At 39.8% G+C, this 26225-nt stretch overlaps 1 protein-coding gene across 1 annotated transcript in view; it reads right to left on the bottom strand.

Annotated features, from left to right (window-relative positions):
• Positions 1-2363: 2363 nt before the first annotated feature.
• The window catches only part of grin2ca (glutamate receptor, ionotropic, N-methyl D-aspartate 2Ca), a 109446-nt gene continuing 85584 nt past the window's right edge, over positions 2364-26225 (bottom strand). Inside the window, exons 6-13 of the mRNA XM_088340465.1 lie at positions 25866-26034; positions 21937-22090; positions 18309-18434; positions 14011-14240; positions 9606-9766; positions 9338-9525; positions 7611-7843; positions 2364-5473 (exon numbers count right to left, since the gene is read on the bottom strand). Of these exons, the coding sequence (XP_088196591.1) occupies positions 3896-5473; positions 7611-7843; positions 9338-9525; positions 9606-9766; positions 14011-14240; positions 18309-18434; positions 21937-22090; positions 25866-26034 (2839 nt within the window). The 3' untranslated portion in view covers positions 2364-3895. The remainder of the gene's footprint in view (positions 5474-7610; positions 7844-9337; positions 9526-9605; positions 9767-14010; positions 14241-18308; positions 18435-21936; positions 22091-25865; positions 26035-26225) is intronic.

Consider the following 26225-nt stretch of genomic DNA (forward strand, 5'->3'; position numbering starts at 1 on the left):
TGATTTCTACAGCCCAAGAAATGCATCCCTGCCGAGATTTGCATCCCCTCGCTACTCCAACCACTTTTACCTCGTTTTATCTCACTTTTAGGGAATGTAATGGCGAACATATAACCAAATCCACTTCGTCTTGCTTTTTTTGGGAATGTAATACAACATAAACCATTCCGTCTTTGTTTTTGTTGTGAACGTAAACGAACAGTAAATCCTCCCCCCCCTCGCGTGAACGCGCATTCTGCTGCGCTTCCAACAAAAGCGATTGTATTCTATATAAAACGCTTATTAAAACAATAAAGCGAGCTAATTATAACAATTGGGAGATCCTAGTCTATATAACGCGTTTATTTAAACAATAAAGTGCGATCGTATTCTACAAAATGCGTTTGTTAACGCGGATGAAAAAGTCAAAAGCGATCGCAGCAGAATGCGCGTTCACGCGAGGGTGTGGGGGGGTGGGTGTGTTGCGTAGGAGTCGGATTTGGGCACAACACCGGCTCGGGAGCTTTTATACCCGTGGTCCACACGAGAAAATGACGCAGAAATGACGCGATGAGGAAGCGGAACAGTCGCCGGCGTGTTTTGCGGGCATACCACCGATGAACAGCGGGTTGGCCAATTTTGCGCATTTTCTATGGCGGGCAACCACGGGCAAAAAAAAAAACGCAAAATTTTAGCCGTGATTCAGCCGCAAATGTCTGTGTGACCGGCCCCTTAACAGTAGATGGTGATAATGGCCGGTCCCTTCTTCCTATTCAGTAAATTGGCGCATTTGAGAGGGACCAAATCTCATTTAATTGTGAATTTGTTGGTTTTATTTCCTTTTTCTGTCCACAATAATGGGCCCCAGGGATATTAGTAACAAGGAGAAGGAAAAGTGGAAAACAGTGACAACAACCTTAGATGAAGGAAACAGTTGTAAAAGACAAAATGATGTACAAGTTTCTGCTATTAAATTGCTGCCTGAAGGTACATCTTCATTTATTTTTATATTTTTAGCTCTTTACCAGTATAATCATCTTTATCACAACATAATTAGATAAGTATCAATGGTTGGGTTTGTCAAAACTCAGAATTTATTCCAGTGCATAGCTGTTTTAAAGCAGTTTAAGAAAGTCGCTTAAATTAAATTTAGGCTTACATGTGAGTACATACAAGTCGTTTCAAATTTGCTGGACTTTTTGGGGGGGTGGAAAGCTGAATATTTTCTACCATTTCTACTTTACATTTCACAATCCTTTCATTGGGTACATTTGAGAAGTGGAATTTTTTTCTAATTTGGGTCACACCTTGTCATTAAGATGGAATGTTTGGTCCTCAAGTCAGACCAGTTGAGAACTACTGCTCTAGAGCTTTGATGTCATTGGATGAACACAAGACTTAAAATAGTGAATCCCATTAACACAACAAATGATGCAGCTCCAAAACAGATGATGATTGCAGTGAACTGCTATCGCATACAGCTCATTTCTACTCGGTCCCTGGGGGACTTGTGACCGTTATGTCTGAGTTGCGTCTTTCGACCTCCAAAAGCTGCAGTGGGCAAGATTAACAGCAACTGTTACAGCATACGTTCTTTTTTAGTCTTCGTCTCCTTTTAGGTATGTGATTTTAGTTTTTCAATTCTGTTTTTATTGCGTTTGTCGCGGTTGGTAATAGTGTCCGTCTAGCTCCCCTATAGCGTCAGGACTGCTGTAAGCAGGTTACCCCCCATTAGTAGTCCTTATCCTGCAGTGTCCATTGGTTTATTCTTGTTGATGTAGTCATTTTTTTGTCATGGTACCAGGTAAGCGTGCCCACAAGGAAATTATTAAATCATTTTCTGCATAATTTTACACAATTATTGCTAATATACTGTTTAAGCCCATAAAAACCTTACTTTTTCTCTTTTTTTTCCCCTTCGCTTTTCCTTTTTTTGTTCTTGTTTTTTGCCGCTTTTTAAAATTTTGTCATTGTCTTTTTATTGTTTTTTTCGATTTTATTTTTTTCTTGTCTTTTGTTGATTTCTCAATTTTTTTCAACAAGTTCTTTCTCTCTCTCTCTCTCTCTCTCTCTCTCTCTCTTTCTCTCTCTCTCTCTCATACCTAAACATTTCAAATCTTTTTATATGGTTTATTCTCTTAATTGTTCTCAGAAATACTATATTTGGGATGTGGAAAAAAATATTGAAAATATACGAAAAAACCTTGATAGCGAGAACCACACCACCAAAGTTGAAGTCGAATAAACACTGAAAATAAAGACATGTGCTGAACTCAACCATGTCTAACATAGCCCTATATCATATTTTGTATGTTTTGGATTCAAGCCAGATAGCTTGACATGAACTCATTAAAAAACAATCAAAGCAACAGATTTGACAAAACTTTGGATCATTTGTAGCCTGTATTACATCAATAAATAGTTTCCAGCACATTTTGCACATTTCACTGTTGTAAAAAAGAAACAATATCTCCTTTTGTGTACTGATGTGGAAAGGGAGGCAGAGCAATTACCTTGTTGTTTATTAAAGGGTAGTGTAACATTGGAAATACACATTATATGTTTTAATATACGTTCTCCATGTGAGCTTATAATCTGTTACTATAATACTGATGGCAAAAAAAAAAAAAGAACTTGCAATCGTTTTAGAAAAGTAAAACAAATGTTAGTTTATATAGATATATTTATAGTTACACACTTATATATGTACAGTGGTACCTTGACTTAAAAATCCAATTTTACTCACAACTCAAGTTCATTGTAATTAAACTGAATTGTGCTGAATTGGTTCTGGCTCATTAAACATATGCTCTTTTATTCAGTGGAAAACGAACAAAAACAGTACTGTAGTGTATCAAAAATGTGAAAAAAGCAATTTTCTCTACTGAGGATGCTTTTAAGGGATGTTACTTAATGCTGTATTCCCCCACCCCTGGTCATGTGTTATCAGATTGCACAGAAATACAAAACAACAACATATAAATAAGGCTTGAGAAAAGTTTTCTGTTTGCATAGCAGTTTTACAATCAGTGGTTTGAGGTGTTTCTGACGTAGTGATTTTTCAAAATTAAAAATCAGGTCTCTGTTCTAATAAAAGTGGTAAAAGTACAGCAATTTAATTGTTTATTACACTGGTTCTTTAAGCTTCACCCATTGCTTAGCATAGCACATATCAATGCTGTTGTTGGTTAAGCTTAGCATTAAGATTTTTACTGAACATTAATTAATTGTCTACTATTCTACTTTTTAACAATGTTTTCTGTTCCAGCTGTCTCAGTAGAATGTCTGTCAAAATTAAACTCCTGTCCCTAAAGAACACAAGTGTGATATTTATGCTAATTGTGTCTCAGTCCAGCTGACTTAGCAACTAAGGTAAGCAACATAGCCCAGAAAACATCAGACGTATTGGTGTTTGACACTTCTTTTTTTTCTATTCAACGTGTTTCAATAAGGCTCAATATGAGACCCCTACTTTGTATAAATTGTGTGGCAAGGCATTAATCTACAGAGTATATTTTCACGATTCCGTTGCTACCCCTGATGCTGCTCTAACTCCTTTACTGACTAGGCAACTAATAGAACCTGAAAGGTGGACCATAGAAATCATTATCATTTTGAATCACTCCCTGGTAGATAAAAAGTACCAGACCAGAAAGGACCAAATCAGATTAGGAACTGCTCGTAATTTAAAAAAAAATATGTGAGCGATATATCACTTGTAAATCAAGGTACCAGTGTATGACTAAATGACAGAGAGGTTAACTTGGTAAATGCTTTCAAAGAGTTTGTTCCTGGTTCGTCCCAGTCATAAGTCACTGTCTTGTGTTTTATTGCACTGCGAGCTGAAAGGTTACCTCTCAGAATACACTGGTGGTGGTCACTTTAACATATTTATTCAGTTTTTTTTTTTGCTTCTTCACACCTCTGACTCCAGGCTGGAGACCCTTCCCCATTGTTTTGGCACAAACGGACTGTTCACCCGGCGCGCCACTAACACCTGGCGACGTTCCCTGCCCGCAGAAAAGGTCTCATCCCGGTCAGCCTCAAACATGCTGTTCTGGTATGCTAAAGGCCGGGCGGCGATGTGTTCCGGGCAGTGGGTAGCACACGGGAATAGGTGGCACACATTTTTCGAGCTGTTGTAGAACTGGGTCGACGGTGCGACATAGACCGGCACGTCCGAGTAGGAGTTCAGGTAGGTGGAGTAGTGTCTGTGCACCAAAGTGGACGAGGAACGACGCAGAGCGGCGGGATTCTGCAGGATGGCCTCCCGGTATGAGGGCAGCCTAGTAGGGTCAGTGCAATTGAGTTTTTGCTTGTATGGGTAAGAACCCATGTGGGCCGGGTCCAGGTAGGCTGGCTCAGCAGCTAGTGGGTAGCAGGACAGGTTGTGACCCAGACTGCCATAACACTTGTGGGACTTGACATTGGCTGGCACTACCACCCGCGGAAACAGGTCAGGCATGTCCGCGTGGGCCGATGTGGACGTCGATGGCTTGGTCTCATCCACCTGCCGGATGCGCTCGTTACCCCAGGTTGCTTTGAGGAAAGAAGCCCTGCGGTTCAGTTTATCTTTGCCCAGCAGGGGCACGTCATCCATCTCTGGCTCAAGAAACGACTTCATGCATGAGTTGCAGCTGGCCGGGGCGCTTTGGTAATGTCCTGGGGTGACACAAGGGTAATGTCCAAGAGTACCATCCGAGGTGTGGTTTTTTATTAGTTTATTGGCTCTTAGTTCAGCCAAGCGGGATCGCGGCTCATCATAATCAGCTTTTTGTCGCAGGTCAGGGGCTTCCAAAACATAGCTGCGCCTCCTGCGACCTCCGCAGTCAGGTGGGTAACTCAGCTTCCTCCTCAGGGGCGGTTTATGTTCAATGTAGTTGTTCGGAGCTTGGAATTCTCGATATGTGATAAATGGGGACGCTGTGTGCTGCACAGGATTCTCCACATAGAGCCGTCCAGCATGATGGGGCTGGGTGCTGGTGGTGGGTGACACATCAGGCATGGCAAGGTGGGGGCTGCTGAGGCTGGAGATGGGCAGTGTCCTTTCTAATAGGTTGTTGCGAGTGGGAAGTGTGTAGCGTAGTGGCATGGGTCGAGTGACTACCCGTGGTTTTTCCAAAAGTGGCTGGGTTGTAGCATCAGCGTAGTGGACAGGGAATGTGGGAGTGCGGCTCCTCACCGGGTAGGGTGAGTGATTGTCTGTGATGCTGGCGATGTAAGGGAGGCGGCAATGGGTCACGTCCAAGGTGCTGGCTCCACGAGGCGGGAGGCTGGCCCGGGTGTTGTCAGCAGCCCCCCGCCGACTCCAGCTCTCCAGGGTCTTGGTGGCACTGTCCAGGGAGTTCTCCACACGGGCTGAGGACACCATGTCCTTTGCTGTCCTTAGCATCTTTAGCATATTGGCCTGTGAGTAATTGGTGGTGACGTCAGGGTTCTGGATGCTGCCGTTGCGATCGGTTTGCTCCACACCGTTGAAGCAGCTGTAGATACCCTGTACACACACACACACATACACACACAAATACAAAAAAGATTTGATGACACATTGGAGACTGAGAAAAACAACAAAACAAATCAACTGTGTGCAGGTCTATACTGTGGAATAGATTCAGTTGAACAGATTATTGGATGATATGGATATGGTGATACGAGGAAGAAGGACGATTTGAGATGAGTCAGCGGACCAGCGTCTGACCTGAAGCATACAATGCCTGCATTGACCAGCTGGCAGAGATGGGAAGCTGCGTCGTTGCCGCCGTTGCTGCTATGGACTTTCTGGACTAGTTTACAGGCTAAGGGCGTTGTTGCTGTCATGCACTCTCAGGACACATTTCAACATGTTACCTAGTGTTAACTATGTTTGTGTACTGTAATGCTAAATCTATTTCACCCTGGTCATCCTGGAGGGGGGATTAGATCTTGTGAGGCCCCTTCTCAAGGTTTATTTTTTCCTCACGCTGAGGCTTTGAGTTTTTCCTTGCCCGCATGTTGGTTTGAGATCAGGTGATGGTGTGATTGTAATCCTGTGCAGTCCTTTGAGACATTTTTGTGATTAAGGGCTGTATAAATAAATGTGACTTGACTTGATATGACATGGACAGGATTCGGACACAGAGTCTAATCATACCGGACTTGATGGGATAGACAAGTCTAGCAGGACTTGATGATAAAGGAAAATATTGGGATGGACCAAGTCTAGGACTGGGACAGTACTGGAATGACTGCACTGTGCAGGATAATTAAATTAAGTGCCAACCAGTAGATCTCTGGTAATTAACAGAACAGAACTGCAAAGGGCAGATTTAGGATAGACCAGCAATGGAGTGGAAGGAGTAAAATAGGAAAGGACTGTAATACAATTGGAGAGGATTTAAACATATTAAATGGACATTTTTATCTAGTCATATTCTCCACTTCTGTATACTAGTGTTTTACCCGCACTTTTCCTGCTCTCAACAATTACAGTTGGCAATATTGACTCTGCAAATCCTGTCTTGTCCTCCAGTGCTTTTTAATGTATCAAGCCTGACTTTTTTTCTATTTCCCATGCATAGCAATCTAGTATTACCTCTTTGCTATCAAATCTTGTCATGCCCAATCCTGTCTTCTGGTCTTTTCTTTCCCATTCCATTTTTACCATACTTTAATTACTCTTGTAAAAGGTAATATATGCAGCTAGAGTCTTACAAATTAAGTTTTTAGTTGTCGATGTTGTGATGGTAATATAGTCTAATTGAATCATCAGCATAATACAAAAATATTGATTCATTGAATGAAAGTGACAAAAAAACGATGGTATGGTATCAACTGCTGATGGTTGCATTTCCTTATAGGAGTTTCTCGCTACCTCCATAAGCTAGCACTTGCGCACACACAAGCATAGGCTTCTTAATAGAGTAATTTAAATGCAGGTGCTGCCAGATCACAAGCGCCCTCAATATTTCAGTTGTTTGAGTTCTTTTAATGCTTTCATCTGGTTTACTTCTTTTTATTTTGCCTTTTCTGTGGCTTGTTTGTCACTGGGATGGTTTACAAATCACATATTCCTTTTTGATTCATTTTAACAGAGCGTCTTTCTATCCAAAGAGAGAAATTAAAAAACAAATCAATCATTAGTACATAGGATCGATTGTAATTATCTGTGAACAAATCTAGCGAGCTGATGTATGTTTATGATGTTCAACTGATGTTGCGGGACATCACAATGACATGAGATGTTTTTTCTCAATTGGTTTGTTTGAACCCACTCATTTCTATTGTCTGTAAGATGATATATTTTTTGAATCTCTGTACTTTAAATTTGACCGCAAGAAAGGAATCTGTAGTCCGCTTATGTAAGCAGTATAGGGTGTTTATTAGCATTAGTTTGATATGGTTATGAAGTGTTGCTCAGCAGTGAAAATATCTGTATTGTCTTAATTGGACATTTGCTTGGTATTCACTAGGCTTTCCCTTTGCAAGTAGAAGACACTCGCCTAGTTGTGATGCTCAAGCTCTGCCATGAAATAAAACCTGTAATCACCATTGTTTCAGCAGCATGAAAAGCAATTTGGTGTTGAAATGTATGAGACTTGCCAACTCCTAAAAACATCCTTTCTCTCAAAATAGAAATGATGCATAAAATTTACCCTGCTGATGGCCAAGAGAAAGTCGAGGCGTTCAGACTTTCGGACAGAGTGACGCAACTTCCAGTAGAGCAGATGCTCCCAGGCGAACACCAGCAGGCTGAGGCCCATCGCCACCAGAAGCATGTAGAAGACACCTGCCATGTTGTCAATATCTAGCTTGCTGCTCATCACCTCCTTCTTCTCGTTGCGGCAGATGCCCGTCAACCACACTGTTTGAAGCTTCTGAGTGTCGCCTGGCAGATAGAACCCAGTTTGGTGAATTTTTCTCAGTTAGTTGGAGTCACAATTTTATTTTTGTCCAAAAATATCAAAACATGTTTTGAAGACCCTCAAAAAGGTTACTATGGAAATGTTATGTCCTGCATGGTTGCCATGACAACCAGCTGGTCCCGCCCCTTGACACCGGCTGACACAGATTGTCCTAATTACATTTGGGATTCTTAAGGGCTGGTTTGGGGACTGCCGGTTGCTGGTTCATTGCATTGTTCTGCATTGCTCTGTTCTGTTTTGTTTGACTCGAGGAAGACCTGTCATGCCCATTTGTCTGAGTTAGTAACTTTAAGCCTGTTTGTGAGTATTTCCTAGTCTAAGTTTCTGATTGCCTGTAAGCCTGTTTTTGTCCCTGCGTGTTGGACAACTTTTATTTTCAAAATAAAAGTAACTGATCGTTACGCAATTGAGTTCACCCTTCCTGCCTCCCTGGTCCGGTTTCGTGACAGGGAAGGTGACCCAACAGTCTTTTGATAAACAAGAAAATTAATCCACAGCTCACTCATTAGAGGGTGATTATTTGTTACAGCAACATTTTGGTCTCATGATTAAAAAAATATAATGATTATCTATCTATCTATCTATCTATCTATCTATCTATCTATCTATCTATCTATCTATCTATCTATCTATCTATCTATCTATCTATCTATCTATCTATCTATCTATCTATCTATCTATCTATCTATCTATCTATCTATCTATCTATCTATCTATCTATCTATCTATCTATCTATCTATCTATCTATCTATCTATCTATCTATCTATCTATCTATCTATCTATCTATCTATCTTATTTTCTCTTATTTTTGGTCAATTGGCATTTATGTGGGGGATTCTGTGTTGTTGACTTTAAATTAGTTGAGCACAAAAAGGTTACAATTGTTTTGTATTTTATCTTTCTTTTTTGTAAATTCATAGATATTTTTATTGCAGATTTTAGAGAAAAACCAGAGTAAGAAAAAGATGCAGATATGAAATATTGTTACAAACAGAGAATCACCCACAATGCAATATTTTGGCAATAAAAACCGAGGGGACCAAGGTCACACTGGAAAAACTGCCTCTCAGCCAACCAGTGAACATTTTGCAAAAAGGATCAACACAATTATACATTAGTAAGTCACTGAGAAGTGCACCAATGTAGCTGGTAGTGCAGGGTTAGGTAATCAAGAGCTTTGGAAGTCTTCGAGAGCCACAGTCCACCCATTTTTTAAATGTTTAGCTACCATAACATCGCTGCTAACTTTGTAGGAGTCTGATCATTTTCTGTTTTACCAAATCAGGTGTGTTGGAAGAGGGGTACAGTTGTATGGCTTTTGAGGAACAAGGCTCACTGTCACAGTACCAATAGCTGTGTCCTTTTTTCCCGGTCCAAAAGTTCTTAGGCGATCATGCTTCACATGTCTTCACATTCACAATTTTTGTTTAATTGAGACTGCAGTCAAAATGTTACCGTCAGCCAAGAACTGCAGCAAGGCGAGGTCAATGGGCCTTTTCCAACGGGATTCCTTCTGCAAGGCAATGCCGTACCCCGTGGTAGCAAAAACTTTGCCGCTACCGATGGTCACCAGTTTACAGCCCTCATCTTTTCCAGCCATGTAGTTGAGAACGGCGGCATCATAGATGAATGCGTCAAGCTTCCTGGCGGCGATGTACGCAAAAGGATGCAAAGTTGGTTGTGGCATTTGGCTTTGGCAGATGTCTTACAGACAGACACCTACCCGGTTTTGAGGCTGTTGAGGGCATCCTCCACCCCCTTCTGGTTGTACTTGACCATGTGCGAGTGCATCTCAGGGTAGTTGCTGCGGATGTTGCGCTCCGTGCTGCCGTTAGGTACCGTACCGAAGCGGAACGGAGGGTACTGCTCCTGAGGCTTTTGAAACTGGAAAACAGATGACATGAGAGTCAAAGACTTTAAGTTTTAGTTTAAAGTCTGGTTTTAGTCACTCAAACAAGGGTTGGTTAGACATTAGGTTTGAAAATAATTTGACTTTAACTGTCATTAAACTGTGAGTTTCGAGCAAGGGTCAGGGTTTCAGACTAATTTTAACACTAGGGCTAGTATTAAAAATAAAAGTTTTATAAGGTCTTGAATTGGGGTTATAGACCATATTTCAGTGACTGAATAAATTTCAATCAACATTTGTGTTTTTTAAAATTTGAATTGGAATGTGTTCTTGACTCTAGCCACCTCCCACTAGGGGGAATATGGCTCCGGTATATATATATATATATATATATATATATATATATATATATATATATATATATATATATATATATATATATATATATATATATATATATATCATCTAATCTCATCAGCTGTACCGCTTATCCTCATTAGGGTCGCGGGGGGCTGGAGCCCATCCCAACCATCTCTGGGCAGTGGACACCCTGAACTGGTTGCCAGCCAATCGCAGTATATATATATATATATATATATATATATATATATATATATATATATATATATACAAATTTGAATTGAAAAAAAATTGTAGAAAAATGTGTCATAGTTTCAAATGTGAGTTGTTGTTGGACTTAAGGGTTTCAAATCCAAGACACAATCAGACTGTGTAATAAGAACGAAACCAACGTCTGCCTGCAGGTTACACACGTGTGTGTGACTTAAAATGAGTGTGTCATTCTAACCAAGTTTTAAATCAAAACTACTTTGTAAAGGACAATGCTCCAACTTGGTCAAGGGCTTCAAGTCAATGTATGTCAGATACTGTGGCTCAGTGGTATAGTAGATTATTCATTAACCTGAATGACACATGTTCAATTTCAGCTCTCTAGTGTTCATGAGTCGTGCCCTTGGCCATGACACTTAACACAATTTGCCTCCAGTGTCACTGTCAAGCTGGTGCATGAAAGTTGTGTCTGTTCATTTATATTTTGAGTAGCCATAGGCCTGAACTGGGAGCCAGTCAGCTGTGAATAAATGAGTAGCTTATTTGAATAAATGAATGATAATTCATTATTAATAACAATCCTCCATGAAGTTTCTTTGAAAGTGCAACAAGGTGCTAAATAAATCAAATGCATTCTTATTTCGGGGGCTTTACTCATGTGACCCTTTACAACTGATAAAAACTAACATAGCATTTTTTTCATTGATATAATGGGAAAAATGTGTGTTCTTCATCCCTTGAGGAGTTCTGCCTGCCAAAAATGTAAGGACAATGAGAAGTCTTCACATATTTCTTAGCAATTGCGTCAGTGATGTTGCTCCTCAGGGAACCAGTAGTCATCTCGCCTGTGCTGGTCTGTGATGTACAAGGTCACATTTGCATACATCACACCTGCACAAGCGGCGGGGGTGAGGAGGATACACAGCAAGGGAAAGAGTGGCACAGCTGGACCAACATTGGCTCGGCTTTCTCTGCCTATGGACAGACGGTTTGCTAACGTTCACAACAACTTCATTAGAATACTAATGTGTGGCCGGCGATGGCCTCTTTCACTTTGTTGGTGGATTTATAAGGAACAGCCTCAACTCCCCAGTAAAATTTTCTTGGGGTCAGGATCAACCGCTATATGAAACAATCATCAACACCATCTTTTCAATCAAGAGCTTTAGACATTTTTAAAAAAGGGGCAGCGACGTTTAGCAAACACCTGATTTTAATGAATTATTTTTTGTATTACTTTACTAAGGCAAAGCAAGCATCAAACCATAGTTTGATTTAATTTGAGGATTCAAAATTCTTGCCCTGTGATTGGCCGGCAACCAGTCAAGGGTTTACCACCTGAAATTAACTGAGATGGATTCCAGCACCCCCATTACCCTCATGAGGAAAAGCGGTTCGAAAATTAACGAATAAAGAATTCCTAACCCTACATTAAAAGTTAACAACCCAAATCATAAGCTTAACTACTTTTTGTTGCTTGAAAATTTCAAAATTGTATTAAAAACAACAATTTTGATTTTTTTTAACCATTGTAACTCTTGTTCAAAACTATCACTGATTCTGTGAAACTCCTACAGTGCTGAGAAAAAGTAAATGCCCCCTCCCTGAGTTCTTTGTTTTTTTTTGCATATTTTATACACACAAAGGTTTCAGATCATCAAACCAATTCTAATATCACGCAGAGACAACCCAAGGAAATACAAAATGCGGTTTTGAAATGGGGATTTCATTTTTTAAGGCCACCAAAAATCCAAACCTACCTGGCCCTATGTGAAAAAGTAATTGCCCCCTGAACCCAATAGCGAGTTGAGCCACCTTTGGCAGCGATAACCGAAATCAAACGTTTACAACTTTTGGTAATGAGTCTACAGTATAACAATTTGTGGAGGAATTTTGGACCACTGCTGACACAAAATAACACAAAAAGTCCTCTCACATTTGCTAAAAAAACATCTTAATTACCCTAAGTACTTTTGGAGAAACATTCTGCGGACTAACGAGTCAAAGATTGAACTTTTTGGAAGGTGTTCAGGAGGCTACTGGTGTAAAATGGCACCGCATTTGACAGAAACAACGTCGCACTCTTAGAGTAATCTCAGTTCGTCGACCATTACTGGGAAAGTTTGGGCATGGCTTTTGACCTCAGAACTTAAAAAACAAAACAAAATTAAGGTTCTGAGCCAAGCCAAGTCCAAGTCCCGGTTTAAGTCCAATTGAGATGCTGTGGTGTGAGCTAAAGCGGGCAGTTTATGCGAGATAACCCTGTAACATGGAAGATTTGAAACAATTTTACAAATAAGACTGGGACAAAATTCCTCCACAGCATTGTGAAAGACTCAGTACCAGTCATTGTAAATGCTTAATATATGTTATAGCTGCCAAAGGTAGCTCAGCTCGTTATTTGGTTCACAGGGCAATCACTGCAATTACTTTTTCACATAAGACCAGATAGGTTTTGATTTTTTTAATAAATAGAAGCAACATTTTAAAACAGCATTTTGTATTTCCTTGGGGTTTCTCTGGATTATATTACAATTGGTTTGACGATCTAAAACTTTTGTGACTGATAAATGTGCATAAAACACAGAATTCAGACCTATCTATCTATCGATCTATCTATCTATCTACAGTACATATAGTATTTTTCTTTTTTCTTTTTCGTTTTAAGCACATTGTAACAAACCTCAGAAATAACTAATCACCTACAAGGATAGCCCCGATGTCCTTTGGAGCTAAAGGCTTATAGGAAACCTATCCCCTAAATATTTTTGGACTATTCAGAAATGATCACATGGTTGGAAGCATGATACATATTTTACTGTTTGATATTTTTTTGTCTTTTCACTTCCTTCTGTTCTTACTCTCTAGCAACAATACAATGTGTAGCAGGAGCAAAATAATGGAAAATTCCGAAAGCAAGGGTGAAAAGCATTTCTCTTGAAATTGCAAGTTACTTGAAATACACAGCATTGCCTAAACTGCAAAAGCCAAACACCGATTTGAATCTCTACCTTGAAACTCAGACTCTACCATGACTTGCTAACTCAGCGTTTTAACATATAAAAGACAATATCTGTTTTGGAATATTACATCGGCATATATTTTTCTACTTTAAAAACCCAAATGTCTGGTTGAATCCCTTATATTGACTTTAAACATGAAACCTGGTTTTAGCATGATTTAAAATAACCATGAATCTAGTAAAATTTGAAACACCATGTTTTGACACCATAACAGTGCCTGAAACGTCTCATATGATAATCACAAAAATGTCGCTAAAATCGCTATTCTGAAATGCTGCTGTTAAACCCCATTTCTGCTCAATCACGAGTTGAATGCTTCTTTGAAGCTCGATCTCTGGCTAAAAGTCCTAACCGAGGGTTCAGAACTTGCTTTGAAATTGTTATCCCAATGTTCAATCACAATTAAAACCTCCAATCAAAAGCAAAACATTGGCTCTGAATCAAAGTTGAAACGCAAACTATAAACTCTAAGTGTGGTTTGAAAACCTACATTTAAAACTTAATTACGTCTTGTAACGCTTTTTCAATACTGTAATGATAGAGCAAAAACTCAAAAAGTTTAAACACAAATCCCATTTCAAAAAAGGGACCTAGACATATAACCTTAGTTTAAAAGTTTAACTTCAGTTTTGAAACCCCAATTGGAGACCTAACAGCATTTGATCCATCATGTGAAGGCCCACTACCTTCTTGTCGCTCAGGCCAGACACAGTGTCGATGTATTGCTCTTGGATCATGAAGGCAGCCAGGTTGGCCGTATAGGACGCCAGGAAGATGACGGCAAAGAAAGCCCAAACGAGTACCATGATCTTGCTGGTAGTCCCTTTGGGGTTCTCAATTGGCACAGAATTGTTGAACACAATTCCCCAGAGAAGCCACACGGATTTCCCAATGGTGAAGGTTGGACCCCCGGGATCTGTTAAAAAAAAACGAGAGACAATGAGCTTGAGAAATGGTACATGAAAGTGTAGTGAAATCTCGGGGTGGGCGATCCTGGGAATTTCAGTATCGATCTGATCCAAAACTCCACATGGTAGTATCGATCGATGCCAGTCCAATACTAACACTTTTAATATGGAAATGCAATGATTAATTAAACCCTCCTCATTGAGTCAGTTTATATTTACGGTTGAAACAGCACAAAGATTTTAGGCACTAAAAATCTTTAAGTTCTTATTAAATAACCACAAAACGTTAACAATAAAAGAACAAAAAAGGAAATGTTTCTTTTACAACTGTTTTAGAACAAAAGTGAACAGAGTTAAAAAAAAAAAAACAGCAATGGGACAAAAATTACAAATATACCCTCCACTGTACAATGCTGAAAGTGTGCCTGTCACTCACCCACTAAAGCATAAACTGACTGGCTGAGGGCGCTGGGTAAGAGAGAGAAGGGCTGAGCTTTCAACATATCGAAGTGGAGATTTGGGGAAATTGGTGGAGGGGTGAGGTATCAATTTCAGGAAAAGAAGTATCTATCCGATTCAAGTACTTACTTAATATTAATATATTGATATTTGGATACGTCTGCTCACCCCTAGTGGAACCACCAAGCTTCAAACTATCAAGTGATACAAGGCACTGTTTTTCTGTTTTTCACCTTTTGCTGAATTGTATTTCACTCTTTATTTCATCATGTCTTCCATGTTTAGGTTTTGTATTGATTTTTCTCGCCTGTATTTTTCTTAAATCCCAGTCTTTCCTCATGTGGGCGGCTCTACACCGGGAGGGTGATTGGCTGGTTGATAGGAGCATGGCTTTTGACTCCCTGCGGTCGTTTGCTGTTATCTCTATCAGTGTGGATGAGCCACCCTTAGGTCCCTTTCTTCACATGACTAATCTATGCCCTGCCTGTGTTTTCTCACACAAGCCTTGTTTGTGTGCAGGTGTGTGTATAACTGTCTGGGATTTTGTTATATAGGAACAAATGGGGCTGTTTGCATTTTCTATCAAATGTTTTTGCACTGTACCTTGAGTTGCATTATTACGTGAAAAGTGATATACATTTTTTTTTTTTGGACAACAAGCAATTTCAGATCGTTGCAAGTGACTTAAAAGAAGCTACCTAAAGAATACCCGGATGAATTTGTTAATTACAAGTATATATTATGTTTGTGTGTAATTTGAAGATATTTCATCTATTTTTTCTTGTAAATTCAACATGTTTATATTTATAACAAGCAAAATTGTCTTCTGATGTGTGTTTACTTGAAGTATTTCTTTCTAATCGTGGAAGTTAAAATGACCATTTTATAGATACCTGTAATATTATCTTGTCTCATCTCATCTCATCTCATCAGCCGTCCCGCATATGCTCATTAGGGTCGCGGGGGGCTGGAGCCCATCCCAGCCATCTCCGGGCAGTGGGCAGGGGACACCCTGAACTGGTTGCCAGCCAATCGCAGGGCACACAGGGACAGACAACTCATACGCTCATTCACACCTATGGACAATTTGGACCGGCCAATTCACCTGAAATGCATGTTTTTGGAACGTGAGAGGAAACCCACGCAAGCACGGGGAGAACATACAAATTCCGCACAGGAAGTCTGGAGCTGGATTTGAACCCACAACAGGTTCCCATGACATGAACTGTGCCGCACAAGCGCTGACCACTGCGCCGCTGTGCTGCATTACCTTGTCTATTTTGATTTTTTTTTTCAATTTCATCTTTAAAAAAAGATGTAAACATATCCAAAATACACTTAAATCGGTCAACATTTCTGCAAATTATTTAAGAATTTATGTTTTGCAGTGCTCTTTTAAGAACACTTTATTTTGAAAGGCACATCCTTCTCTGAATGTTTGGTCATTCAAGATTACTTCTTTAAAACATCCATTTGAAATTTGAAATTATTTTTTTCAAATGTTAAAAAAAGGTATCCAGTACATGTTTACGATTGATCATTATTATGAAAGAGTACAGGAGATAATTAAGTCAGTCTATAATGTTTAAATATGCAATATAAAGACACAATGAAACTCAAGACTTTTTCAGGGTACTTCACAAATTTAACTACAATGTTAACAGTGACACACAGTTAGGGGTGAGAGGTGAGGCACAGCTAAAATGGGAAAACAATATCACATTCAGCGCTGTCGATGCAGAGTGAGGCACACAATTCTCTTGCCCCAAGGCAGAGGGCGATAGTGAGAACAAGGATTATGATTTGGTGCGCAAATGAACCCCAAACAATAGAATCAGTGATAATATCAGCAAGCTAATAAAACGCCATCAGATCATTTTTTTTTCATTGTAGGGAGAATTGCTTTAATTTGCTGGTGACCGGATCGCCCAGAAGGCGTGGCTGACGATCGACCAGAATCAGTCTCCCAACATACAATCTCATGGTATTCTAAAGACAGCAATCATTGTATCATAGCTTTAAATGATTTTTTCAGTTCTTGGGTATTAATAATGATTGATCAATCAAACAATTATATAGACATACAAATAAATAATGCAATGTGGTTTGATAAACATGGCAAGGAAATACAAATTAAAACAGAACAAAGGACATTCTTGGTTCAAGAATCTCTGTGTTAAGGAGGGAGGGGGCGGGGATGATTTCTTCAGTGCTTGAAAGTACTAATCAATAAGCCAGAATTTATGATAGTCAACTTATTTGAAGTATCAGGAGTTACCTCATAGTGTGTCAGACTGAAACATTTTCCCCAAAACACTAAAACCAGTTTGTCCTGGAATCTTTTTCTTGTGTTACCTTTTTGCCAGACAAAGCATCGTGTGAGGGAAGGATCATTACATAACTATGTTCACATTTTTGGTTGCCATCTGCAGGGTGAGATTTTTTCATGGGTTTGTGTACATGTGTGGTGTTGCCACAGTAGCCACTATATTACCACACAAGTTACACCTGGCATTGTCCATATCTGTGAAAAAAGGCCAGACTGCTCTAGGCTTCCCATTTTCTCCTTTTACTTTTAGATTCTAGTAGGAGTGGGTGTAAGGTTTTGGCCCTCTCCTCTGCCTGGCAGGCAGGATACAGCAGCAGGCCAGGTATGGTGAGGTGCTAAAACTGTGCCTGTCATTCACCTACTCAAGCATAAACTTGGAAAGTAGCTGAGAGCGTTGGGTGAGAGAGAGAAGGGCTGCGCTATCTTCATAGAGAAGCGGTGCTTTAAGGTTATTGGAGTAGGAGTGAAGTATCAATCCCAGTACAATAATTTCAATCCGATCCAAGTACTTGCTTAGTATTAATAACATCAGTATTCCGATCGATCCAAATATCCACTAGTGTTAATGTTCAGACAGGGTTTATTGTTCACCGGTCACGGTTTATGGATCCCTTGACCACCAGGGTCATCGGGATACCACTCCCTGCCGCATGTCTTGGGCAAGTACAGCCTGGGGGCACCTATCCCTCTGCAGGCTGTTTATTCTCCTATGTGAGACAGGTAGTACTGGTTTCTATGGTTACCAGTAGCAGGAGAATCCTCCTGATCTGACTCAGATACAGCACTTTTAACATCTGACTGCCGTTGGTTTTTGGTGTGAAGCATTGTTCGAATCTTTAGAGATGAGCTGGACATCTGCAATGAAGGTCAGCGACATGCAGCAATTCTGTTACTAGATCTCAAATCACTGGGGGAAAACTGTTTTGTTCCGAAATCCTGAGGAACACATTATAAAATACACATGGCATCACTAGTGACTTTTTTTTAATGAAAAACAAAATCAGTGGCAATGATGTTACGTCCTTTTCTTTTGTGACAGATTAAAAGCTCAAGCAAAGGCATTTCTTAAAAAAGGATCACAGTATACTGAGTTATACAGACAATGAAGTAGTACTTCAGTTGACATTTCCGAAAACCAGGGTTTGAGGCCACTCTGGACCAAGATTGAACTCAATTCCTTATGTATAGATTTCTTATGTGAGCTTGATTACTGAACTTGACACTGCACTACACTATAGGAGGAGTAGAATGAGCTTGAGAGTGTTCTGTAAGAAGAAGGACAGTTCACCTTTGGCTGCCACCAGGCTGCGGTTGTAGCCCACCGGACTGCAGTATTCAAAGACAAACACTGTGATGGCGACTACAGTGAGACACATGACGAACATCATCACCCACACGGCGGGACTGTACGGCTCTGTAAACACACACAAACGTAACACTTGATAGTTAGAAGTAGAGTAAAGTTAGAGTACAACAATCTTCCCTATTACGTGCTTTACTTTTCACTGCTCTGCTACTTCACGGATTTGCGTTGTGTATCGGGTACTTCATTTTGATAAACAGTCTCCCTGCTTACTATCATTCGATAATGCAGTAGTTATTTGTAAAAATAAATCAAATAAAAGCCTGATAGCTGGGATGGGCTCCGGCACCTCCCCCACCCTTAGTGAGGATAAGCGGTGCAGATAATGGATAGATGGATATTTGAACCTGTGAAAGGGTTTGGTATCAGTGCTACGTGATAGAGTATTCAATCGTATAATAGTGTACAAACATGAAGGTTTCTACTTCACGGGTTTTGCCCATCAAACATAAGCCCTTGTGATAAACAAAGGATTACTTCAACATGTTTTCAAAGTAAAGTTTAGAATCTGTAGTTTTCATTAATACAATTTTTTAAAACATTTTTTTCTATCCTGTTTGAGTGTAGAACAGGGGTATTAAATCCATTTTATTTCAACATTCTCATGGAACTAGCCTTGTAGACGGCATAAAAAGTGTGCCTGAGCTGCTGGGCTGAGGGTCTTTTCAGATGGTCACAATTTAAATATTATTCTGGGATTTAAGATTTGATTATAACATGGTTATTGATGTTTTTTTTCTCCTACAATATTTATTTATTTCACTAAGATTTTATCTCCTGTTGTGTTTATCAACTGTGTATTAGCAAAACAAAAAAGGAAAACAACAATTTACAGTTTATTTGACAAAGGAAAACTCATGCAGACAGCAAAGTGATTTATATTAATGATTTACAAGTGTTTCTGCTTGCTATTTATATATTTTTTTATGAATATGTTTACCTGAATATGGGACTGTTGCTGAGATATTTCATATTACCGGTATAGCAAGGAGCTAACACTTCTGCAGATACACCTATGTACTATATTTTTGTATTGCCTTAAACAGTGTGCCCATTACTTTTATTTTAAATAAAATAACATTGAGATGTGTTTTCTCGATGTTCTTTGCTTTAGTAATGGTAGTCAGCAAATATAGCTACAGTGGGAGCTTTTCAAGTGGCTCCTGCCTTTGGCGACATCCAGTAGTCATGTTTGAAACTGCAAGTGAATGTTTGATACGATGCAGCTCATTTTTCTCTTGTGCTTCTGGCAAAATTGTCTCGCATACCACTTAGAATTATGTGGCCGGCCACATTTTGCCCGCGGGTCATGAGTTTGACACATGTGATGCAGAAGCTTACTGCTGCAGTACACATACAATATCTTTATAATTATGTTGCATATACAGTATTTGATTAAAAATAAATACACATAAAATTGTCCACAAAAACACAGGTACAAATACTATTTGTACTTTTAAAGGAATAAAAAAACAGATGTTACCCCTTGAAGTTCTGCCGGGCTGTCAGGCTATCGATAGACAAAGACATGTCTTCACTAGACACTGACAATGCCGTGCCACATATCAATGGAAAAGCTCAATCTCTTGGGATTCAAGATATGTTGACCATTTCAAAATGTACTCATCACAGAAACAGCACGATCAGTCTGAAACAAACCCTAAAACTATAAATATGGCAGTCAGCTGATAGAATGATTCTCCGCATACTTGTTAGATTCAGGAAAGTCTAGTAATTTATGCGTGTATAGTAATTACTCCAAAAACCACAATGATGCTGACAGATTGAAAAAATCCACCTAAAAGCATGTCTGCATAGTGTGATGTTCCTTGTTGTGATCAGTCTATTTTCTGTATTTGTTTGATTTCCTTTTAAAAGTAAACAAACGTGTGAGATCATTTCCAATGAGACCATTGGCCTCTAAACCTTTCATCGACACCCCTCCTAACCAATTGCAAGATTTTTTTCTCAGTCCTTGGCCTCCCATAGCCTATGAATGCCTGTATTGAGAAAACAGACAGGACCTACTTTGGCTTCATAAATCTTCTGCCAATAGTGACTGATTCAAATGATGAATGACACATTGGTTAGCCAATAAAATCCCCAAAATAAATGTATTCATATTTACAATGTGTGTTCAAATTTAGAGCCAAAAATAAACGTGCATAATGGAGCTCGGGCTCCATTTTTATGCACGATTTTCATATCAGTGATTAACATTAGCATATCACTGATTGACTTCTTGAAAGAGGAGTCAGACATTTACAACTCTTTCACGATGTCTAAAAATTGGCCAAAGTAAAATACACGATTGCAAAGCTTTTAAAGCTGTAAACAGGTCGTCTCCATATGGCCACTTTAGGAAATGCTTTGACATACATTTAGAAAAATGTGTAAAATACAATGTTTACTTTTTCAGATTGTGATTAAATTTTACCTGAGACCAGGTAAGCCCTTATTCTGTTTTTGAGCTAATCAGCCCATGCTACACTGTTTTGCAGGCATTTAAAAAAAAAATCATACGAGAATAAAAAACCTTCTATTTCTGTGTGATCCAACCTAGATTACTCAATGTTTGTAGAACTTGCAGTGATTATTTTAGTTTGGGACAAAAATCAGAATGTTACCTTTCAAAAAAGACCAAAACTGTCCGTATTCCCCTGACAGTTCAAGAACAGCATTCAATTTACTTTGGGTACGTCTTGGATTGGGATTTTAGGCGAAATGTAAATGATTGTTAAGGGTGATTTGGTTTGCAATAATCTGTGGTCTTTGCAGGCCTTTAAGTCTCCTTGTGATTAAAGGCTATACAGATAAACATGACTTGACTTGAAATTTGCATCAATTGCTGGCTTTTGACTGCAATTTTTGGATTAGCTCGTAGCAAGCTAGATGTAGGTAAATATTTAATGACTTTCATGCTAAGTATTGTCAACAATGTGTGATCAGAATTAGTACGGAGATATCAACTGCAATTGTACTGTCCACCCATCCATCCATGTAAACAAAATAAATGTACTGGTAAAAACAATTGTGAATGGTTTAATTAATGCAAATTATTCTTAAAGGAATTGTGAAATATTCTACACAGTGCCGTCATTTTCTTCATTGCAGCCTGTGCATTTCTTTGACACGTTTCAATAAACTCTTCTTTTTTTCCATCTTTTTGGGGTTTGGGTTGGCGTTTGGACTGTACTTCAAACAGGCCTTTTCTTACCTTATCATTTTTATGCTACACTAACAAAAAACTGCGATAAGGAGCATAAAGTCACCCCCCTTCCTTCCTACTTAATGTATTGCGCATCCTGAACAGCTTTGCTAAAAGTAAGATAAAAGCAGATAGGCGCGGTGGAAGAAAAAATTACATAGGCTTTTTGAACTCACTTGGGCATTGTTAACACACACTTAATCCAGAAAATGTTATACTTTCAACTTTTCAAGGGAACTTCAAATGCCGCACCCCACTTTTAGGAATATCTTAAATTTATAAAATAAAATGGTGTAAAAAAATCCTTCAAGCCACGGAGGAAGGTAAAAGCCTTTTTTTCCTGACCTAAAAAGGCAGATGGCGAGACGGTGCCATTACTCCTGGCCACCATGACGCTGATGCCCGTCTCCACGAACGGCACCGAGAAGTCGATAATCTCTGAGCGTTCTTCATTGATGGTCAGTGAGCCGATGGCCATATCAGCACGCTTATAAAACACCTGTGGGGGTGGAAAAAAGATTTTTCTTTGGACATGGATTAGGTCATTCCATAACGTAGACCCGCAGGGACCCTGACAGTCACTTTGATGTATGTCCAGTTCACCTTTTAACCTTCGCATAGTAAAGCATTTAATCCCTAATCCATGTCAAGGTTTTTCATAATGTAGCATAAGGTCTTTTGTCTCGGTTACATAAAGTATCTGCCGGGCAAATGTTCCCCATTGAAAGTAGAAAACGAATCGCTGATCACATGCTACATTGAAAATACATTAATATGAACAATTTTCTCTGGGGAAAATGTTCTCTTTTTCAAATAATTGTTTGTAGCATTAAAAAAAAAACTCAAAAGAGAGCCTTGGTCACACAAGAACATTTTGACAAATTGGTATATTTCAGGTTTTAAATTTATGGATAAAATAAGACATATTTTCTAAGATTCAACAACATGTGAAACACAATTGTGGGAAGAAACCAAATTTTCAGATCTTTCCACAATTGCTCCATAGGATGGTGGTCTGGAATTTGGCATGGCCATTATAACACCTTTACATTGTTTCTTTTGTACCATTTTGTAGATTTTGCTGTATGATTAAGGATCGTAGTCTTGTTGGAAGGTGAACCTGCGCCTCATTCTCAGGTACCTTGCAGACTCCAACGGATTTTCTGCCAAAATCGTCCTGAATATGGCTCCATCCATCCATCTTCCCATCAACCCTAAGAATCTTCCGAGTCCCTGCTATAAAACCAAAAACAGCCCCAATCCTAGAGCATGATGGTTTCAGCACGATGTTTGACAGAGGGGATAGTGTTTTCAGGATTATTTGTAGTGTTACTCTTCATGAAACATAAAGCTTTTTATTCAGCCTAAAAAGTTCTAATTTTGATCTCATCTGACCAGAGCACCTTGTTCCACGTTTTTTGTTTCTCCCTTCTTGCAACACCAAACATGGCTTTTTATAGTATTCTTTCTTCTTTCTTCTTTTCACACTTCCACGACGGGCAGATTTATGCAGAGTACACCTACTGCTAGGTTCTCACTGCAGATTTTTGGGTGAAATAGATGTTTTGGTGAGATTTTTCACATTTCCAACTTGTTTGGACCTGATCTTCCCTTGTGAACACCACAAGTGTTCTGCAAATGCACTAAAGGAAAAGTGACGTCACACGTAATGCACTCCTGTTTGCGGAAGTATTCATGGATGTTGACTGCGGAGCGTTGTCCCACCAAATATCAATTAAATCCAAACCTCGCTTTTCCATTTTGAATGCTGCCTATGCGGTGGGATTTGAAAGTAAATATTGTTAACTACCACTAGAGGATATTATTGCTTTAAGAATGAACTCGGGCGACATGTTGTGAATCTGCGATGCGATGTTACAATATAAACAAGTGTTTATCATTCATAAATGTGTAATTTAATGACACTTCCTGTTTTCGTCCACAGCGGTTTTTTATTTTTCTGCTTTATCCCGCATGGTTGAAGGCAGTATAGTGACCTCTCCCACCTATCGATGACGTGCAGGTCGCATCAATGCGCCTTGACCTTTAAGACATAAGTTAGATTCCAAAAGATCGGATATGTATCGGATTTAGGACCAAATGTGAAGTGGCCTGGGTCTGGTGTGAAAAAAGCTATTATGTGACATTCAGACGGACTTTGATGGATCAGATAGATACTGGTTACATCCGTGCAAAAAAAGAAAGTCAGATTTCCTTGCACTGCGAACCTAGCATAATAGTTGTTTTATGCACAGATTTTCATACCTTAGCTGTGGTTGCCTGAAAGTCATCCAATGTGATCTAGTTAGTTGCATCTCTGAGTATAGTTTTGTCCTTGTTTGGGCCGAAATTTTAGAGGGACAGCCAGGTCCTCGTAGTTTGCAGCGATTTCATGCTCTCTCAATTTTGTTATTATTGCTTGAAGAATGCTCCAGGAAAGTGTAAATGTTGCAAAGTCTTCTTGTATCTCATTCCTGCTTTGAACTTTTTCACAACTTTATCCTGGACCTGCCTGGTATGTTCTTTGGTCTTCATAATGCTGTATGTTGTTCAGTGTCTTATTTTACAGGAATCTGAGCCTATCAGAGAGTAGCTGCATTTAAACTAAGGCCGACATTGTATCATTCAGAAGTCATCAGAGAACCATTTAAATTAGTTGACTGAGTTGAGAGAACAGGGGTCAATATTTTTGCAACACCTATTTCTTTGTTTTCATTGTGAACTTAAAAGAAAAAATGAAATAGAGCGTCACGGTGGATGTTTGGTTAGCACGCAGCCCCATGGTGCAGGGTTGAATTCCATAGATAGATAGATAGATAGATAGATACTTTATTCATCCCCTAAGGGAAATTCACATTTCCAGCAGCATCCCTGAGCTGAGAACAATACAATGATAAAGCCAAAAGAAAACAATATACAAATACCCAGTGTGACGTGCAAATGCCCACTTTAGCATGTTATATAGATTAACTAAATAGTGCTACACAGAACACATAATGCAGTAAGATCCAATGTAGGTGGTGTGGTTTAATGTGGGCCTTTACTCTGCCGGGTGGAGTTAAAGAGCCTCATGGCATGAGGAAGAAAAGATCTCTTCAGTCTGTCCGTAGTACAAGACAGTGACAGCAGTCTGTCACTGAAACTGCTCTTCTGTCCGGAGATAATGCTGTGAAGCGGATGCGATGGATTGTCCATGATTGACCTCAGCTTTTTCAGTGCCTGTCTCTCAGCTGTTGTTGTTAGGCTGTCCAGCTCTTTGCCCACAACAGAGCTCGCTTTCCTAGCCAGTTTATTGAGACGAGAGGCATCCTTCTTCTTGACGCTGCCTCCCCAACACGCTGCCGCATAGAAGAGGGCGCTTGCCACTACTGTCTCATAGAATATTTTCAGGAGCTTTTTGCAGATGTTGAAGGAGGCCAGCCTTCATAAAAAGCCAGCCTTCCGTTCTCCCCGTGACTGTGCGTGTTCATGCATGTCAGGTTAATTGGCCGGTCTAAATTGTCCCTAGGTGTGAATGAGCAAGTGAGTTGTATGTCTCAGTGTGCCCTGTGACTGGCTGGCAACCAGTTCAGGGTGTCCCTTGTCCACTACCTGAAGATGGCTGGGACCTGCTCCAGCACCCCTGTTAAAATAATTTGGTTCCACATCACGATTTTGGGGCAGCATGGCAGCGCAGTGGTTAGCGCGTGTGCGGCACAGTTCCAAGGTCTTGGGAACCTCCTGTGTGGGTTCAAATCCAGCTACAGGAGTTACTGTGCGGAGTTTGTATGTTCTCCCCGTGCTTGCGTGGGTTTCCTCCGGGCACTCCGGTTTCCTCCCACATTCCAAAGACATGCATTTCAGGTGGATTGGCCGGTCCAAATTGTCCTTAGGAGTGAATGAGCGAGCGAGTTGTCTGTCCGTGTGTGCCCTGCGATTGGCTGGCAACCAGTTCAGGGTGTCCCCTGCCCACTGCCCGATGATTGCTGGGATGGGCTCCAGCACCCCCGCGACCCTACTGAGGATAAGCGGTGCAGCTAATGAGATGAGATGAGATCACTTTTGTCACATACATTCTTAAATCTTAGAGAATATTTCAGTTTTTTGACTTTAAGTTTGAAACCTGAAATGTGGTATACAAACATAAAACATTTGTTGGGGGGGCAATACTTTCAATGTGGTAGCTGGTTTATAATGCTTTTGTAAAGATTGGTAACATGGGTTTGTGTGCTTAAGTTGCCGGGCCATTTTGCTTGTTAATTGATTTAAAAAAAAGAAAAGAAAAAAACACTTACCTCTCCGATCATGCCGTTCCAGATGCCGCGCACCAGCTTTCCGTGCTTGCCATTGGTGACGAGGTAGAGGTCGTAAGAGAATTTGATGTTACGCGACAGCTTCTTGAGAATGTCGATGCAGAAGCCTTTGCAGCACAGTTTCGTGTATGGCTCTGTGTGACCAACGATGCTGCGGCATAACCCATGCAAAAAAAAAAAAAAAAAAAGTTCCGTCACTCGTGATGAATGAGAGCTCGTTACCAGAAAGGAAAATCTTTACTTTCGGTTCGATTAGTTGGGGCACATGCAAGTCATTTGATGTATTGAACCAAGCTGGTCCTGGATCTCTATTTTATCACCTTGAAATCAGAGCTGTTAGCT

The sequence above is a fragment of the Urocampus carinirostris genome, chromosome 1, assembly GCF_059441175.1.
Source record: "Urocampus carinirostris isolate Australia breed hairy pipefish chromosome 1, RoL_Ucar_1.0, whole genome shotgun sequence".
Classification (NCBI taxonomy): domain Eukaryota; kingdom Metazoa; phylum Chordata; class Actinopteri; order Syngnathiformes; family Syngnathidae; genus Urocampus; species Urocampus carinirostris.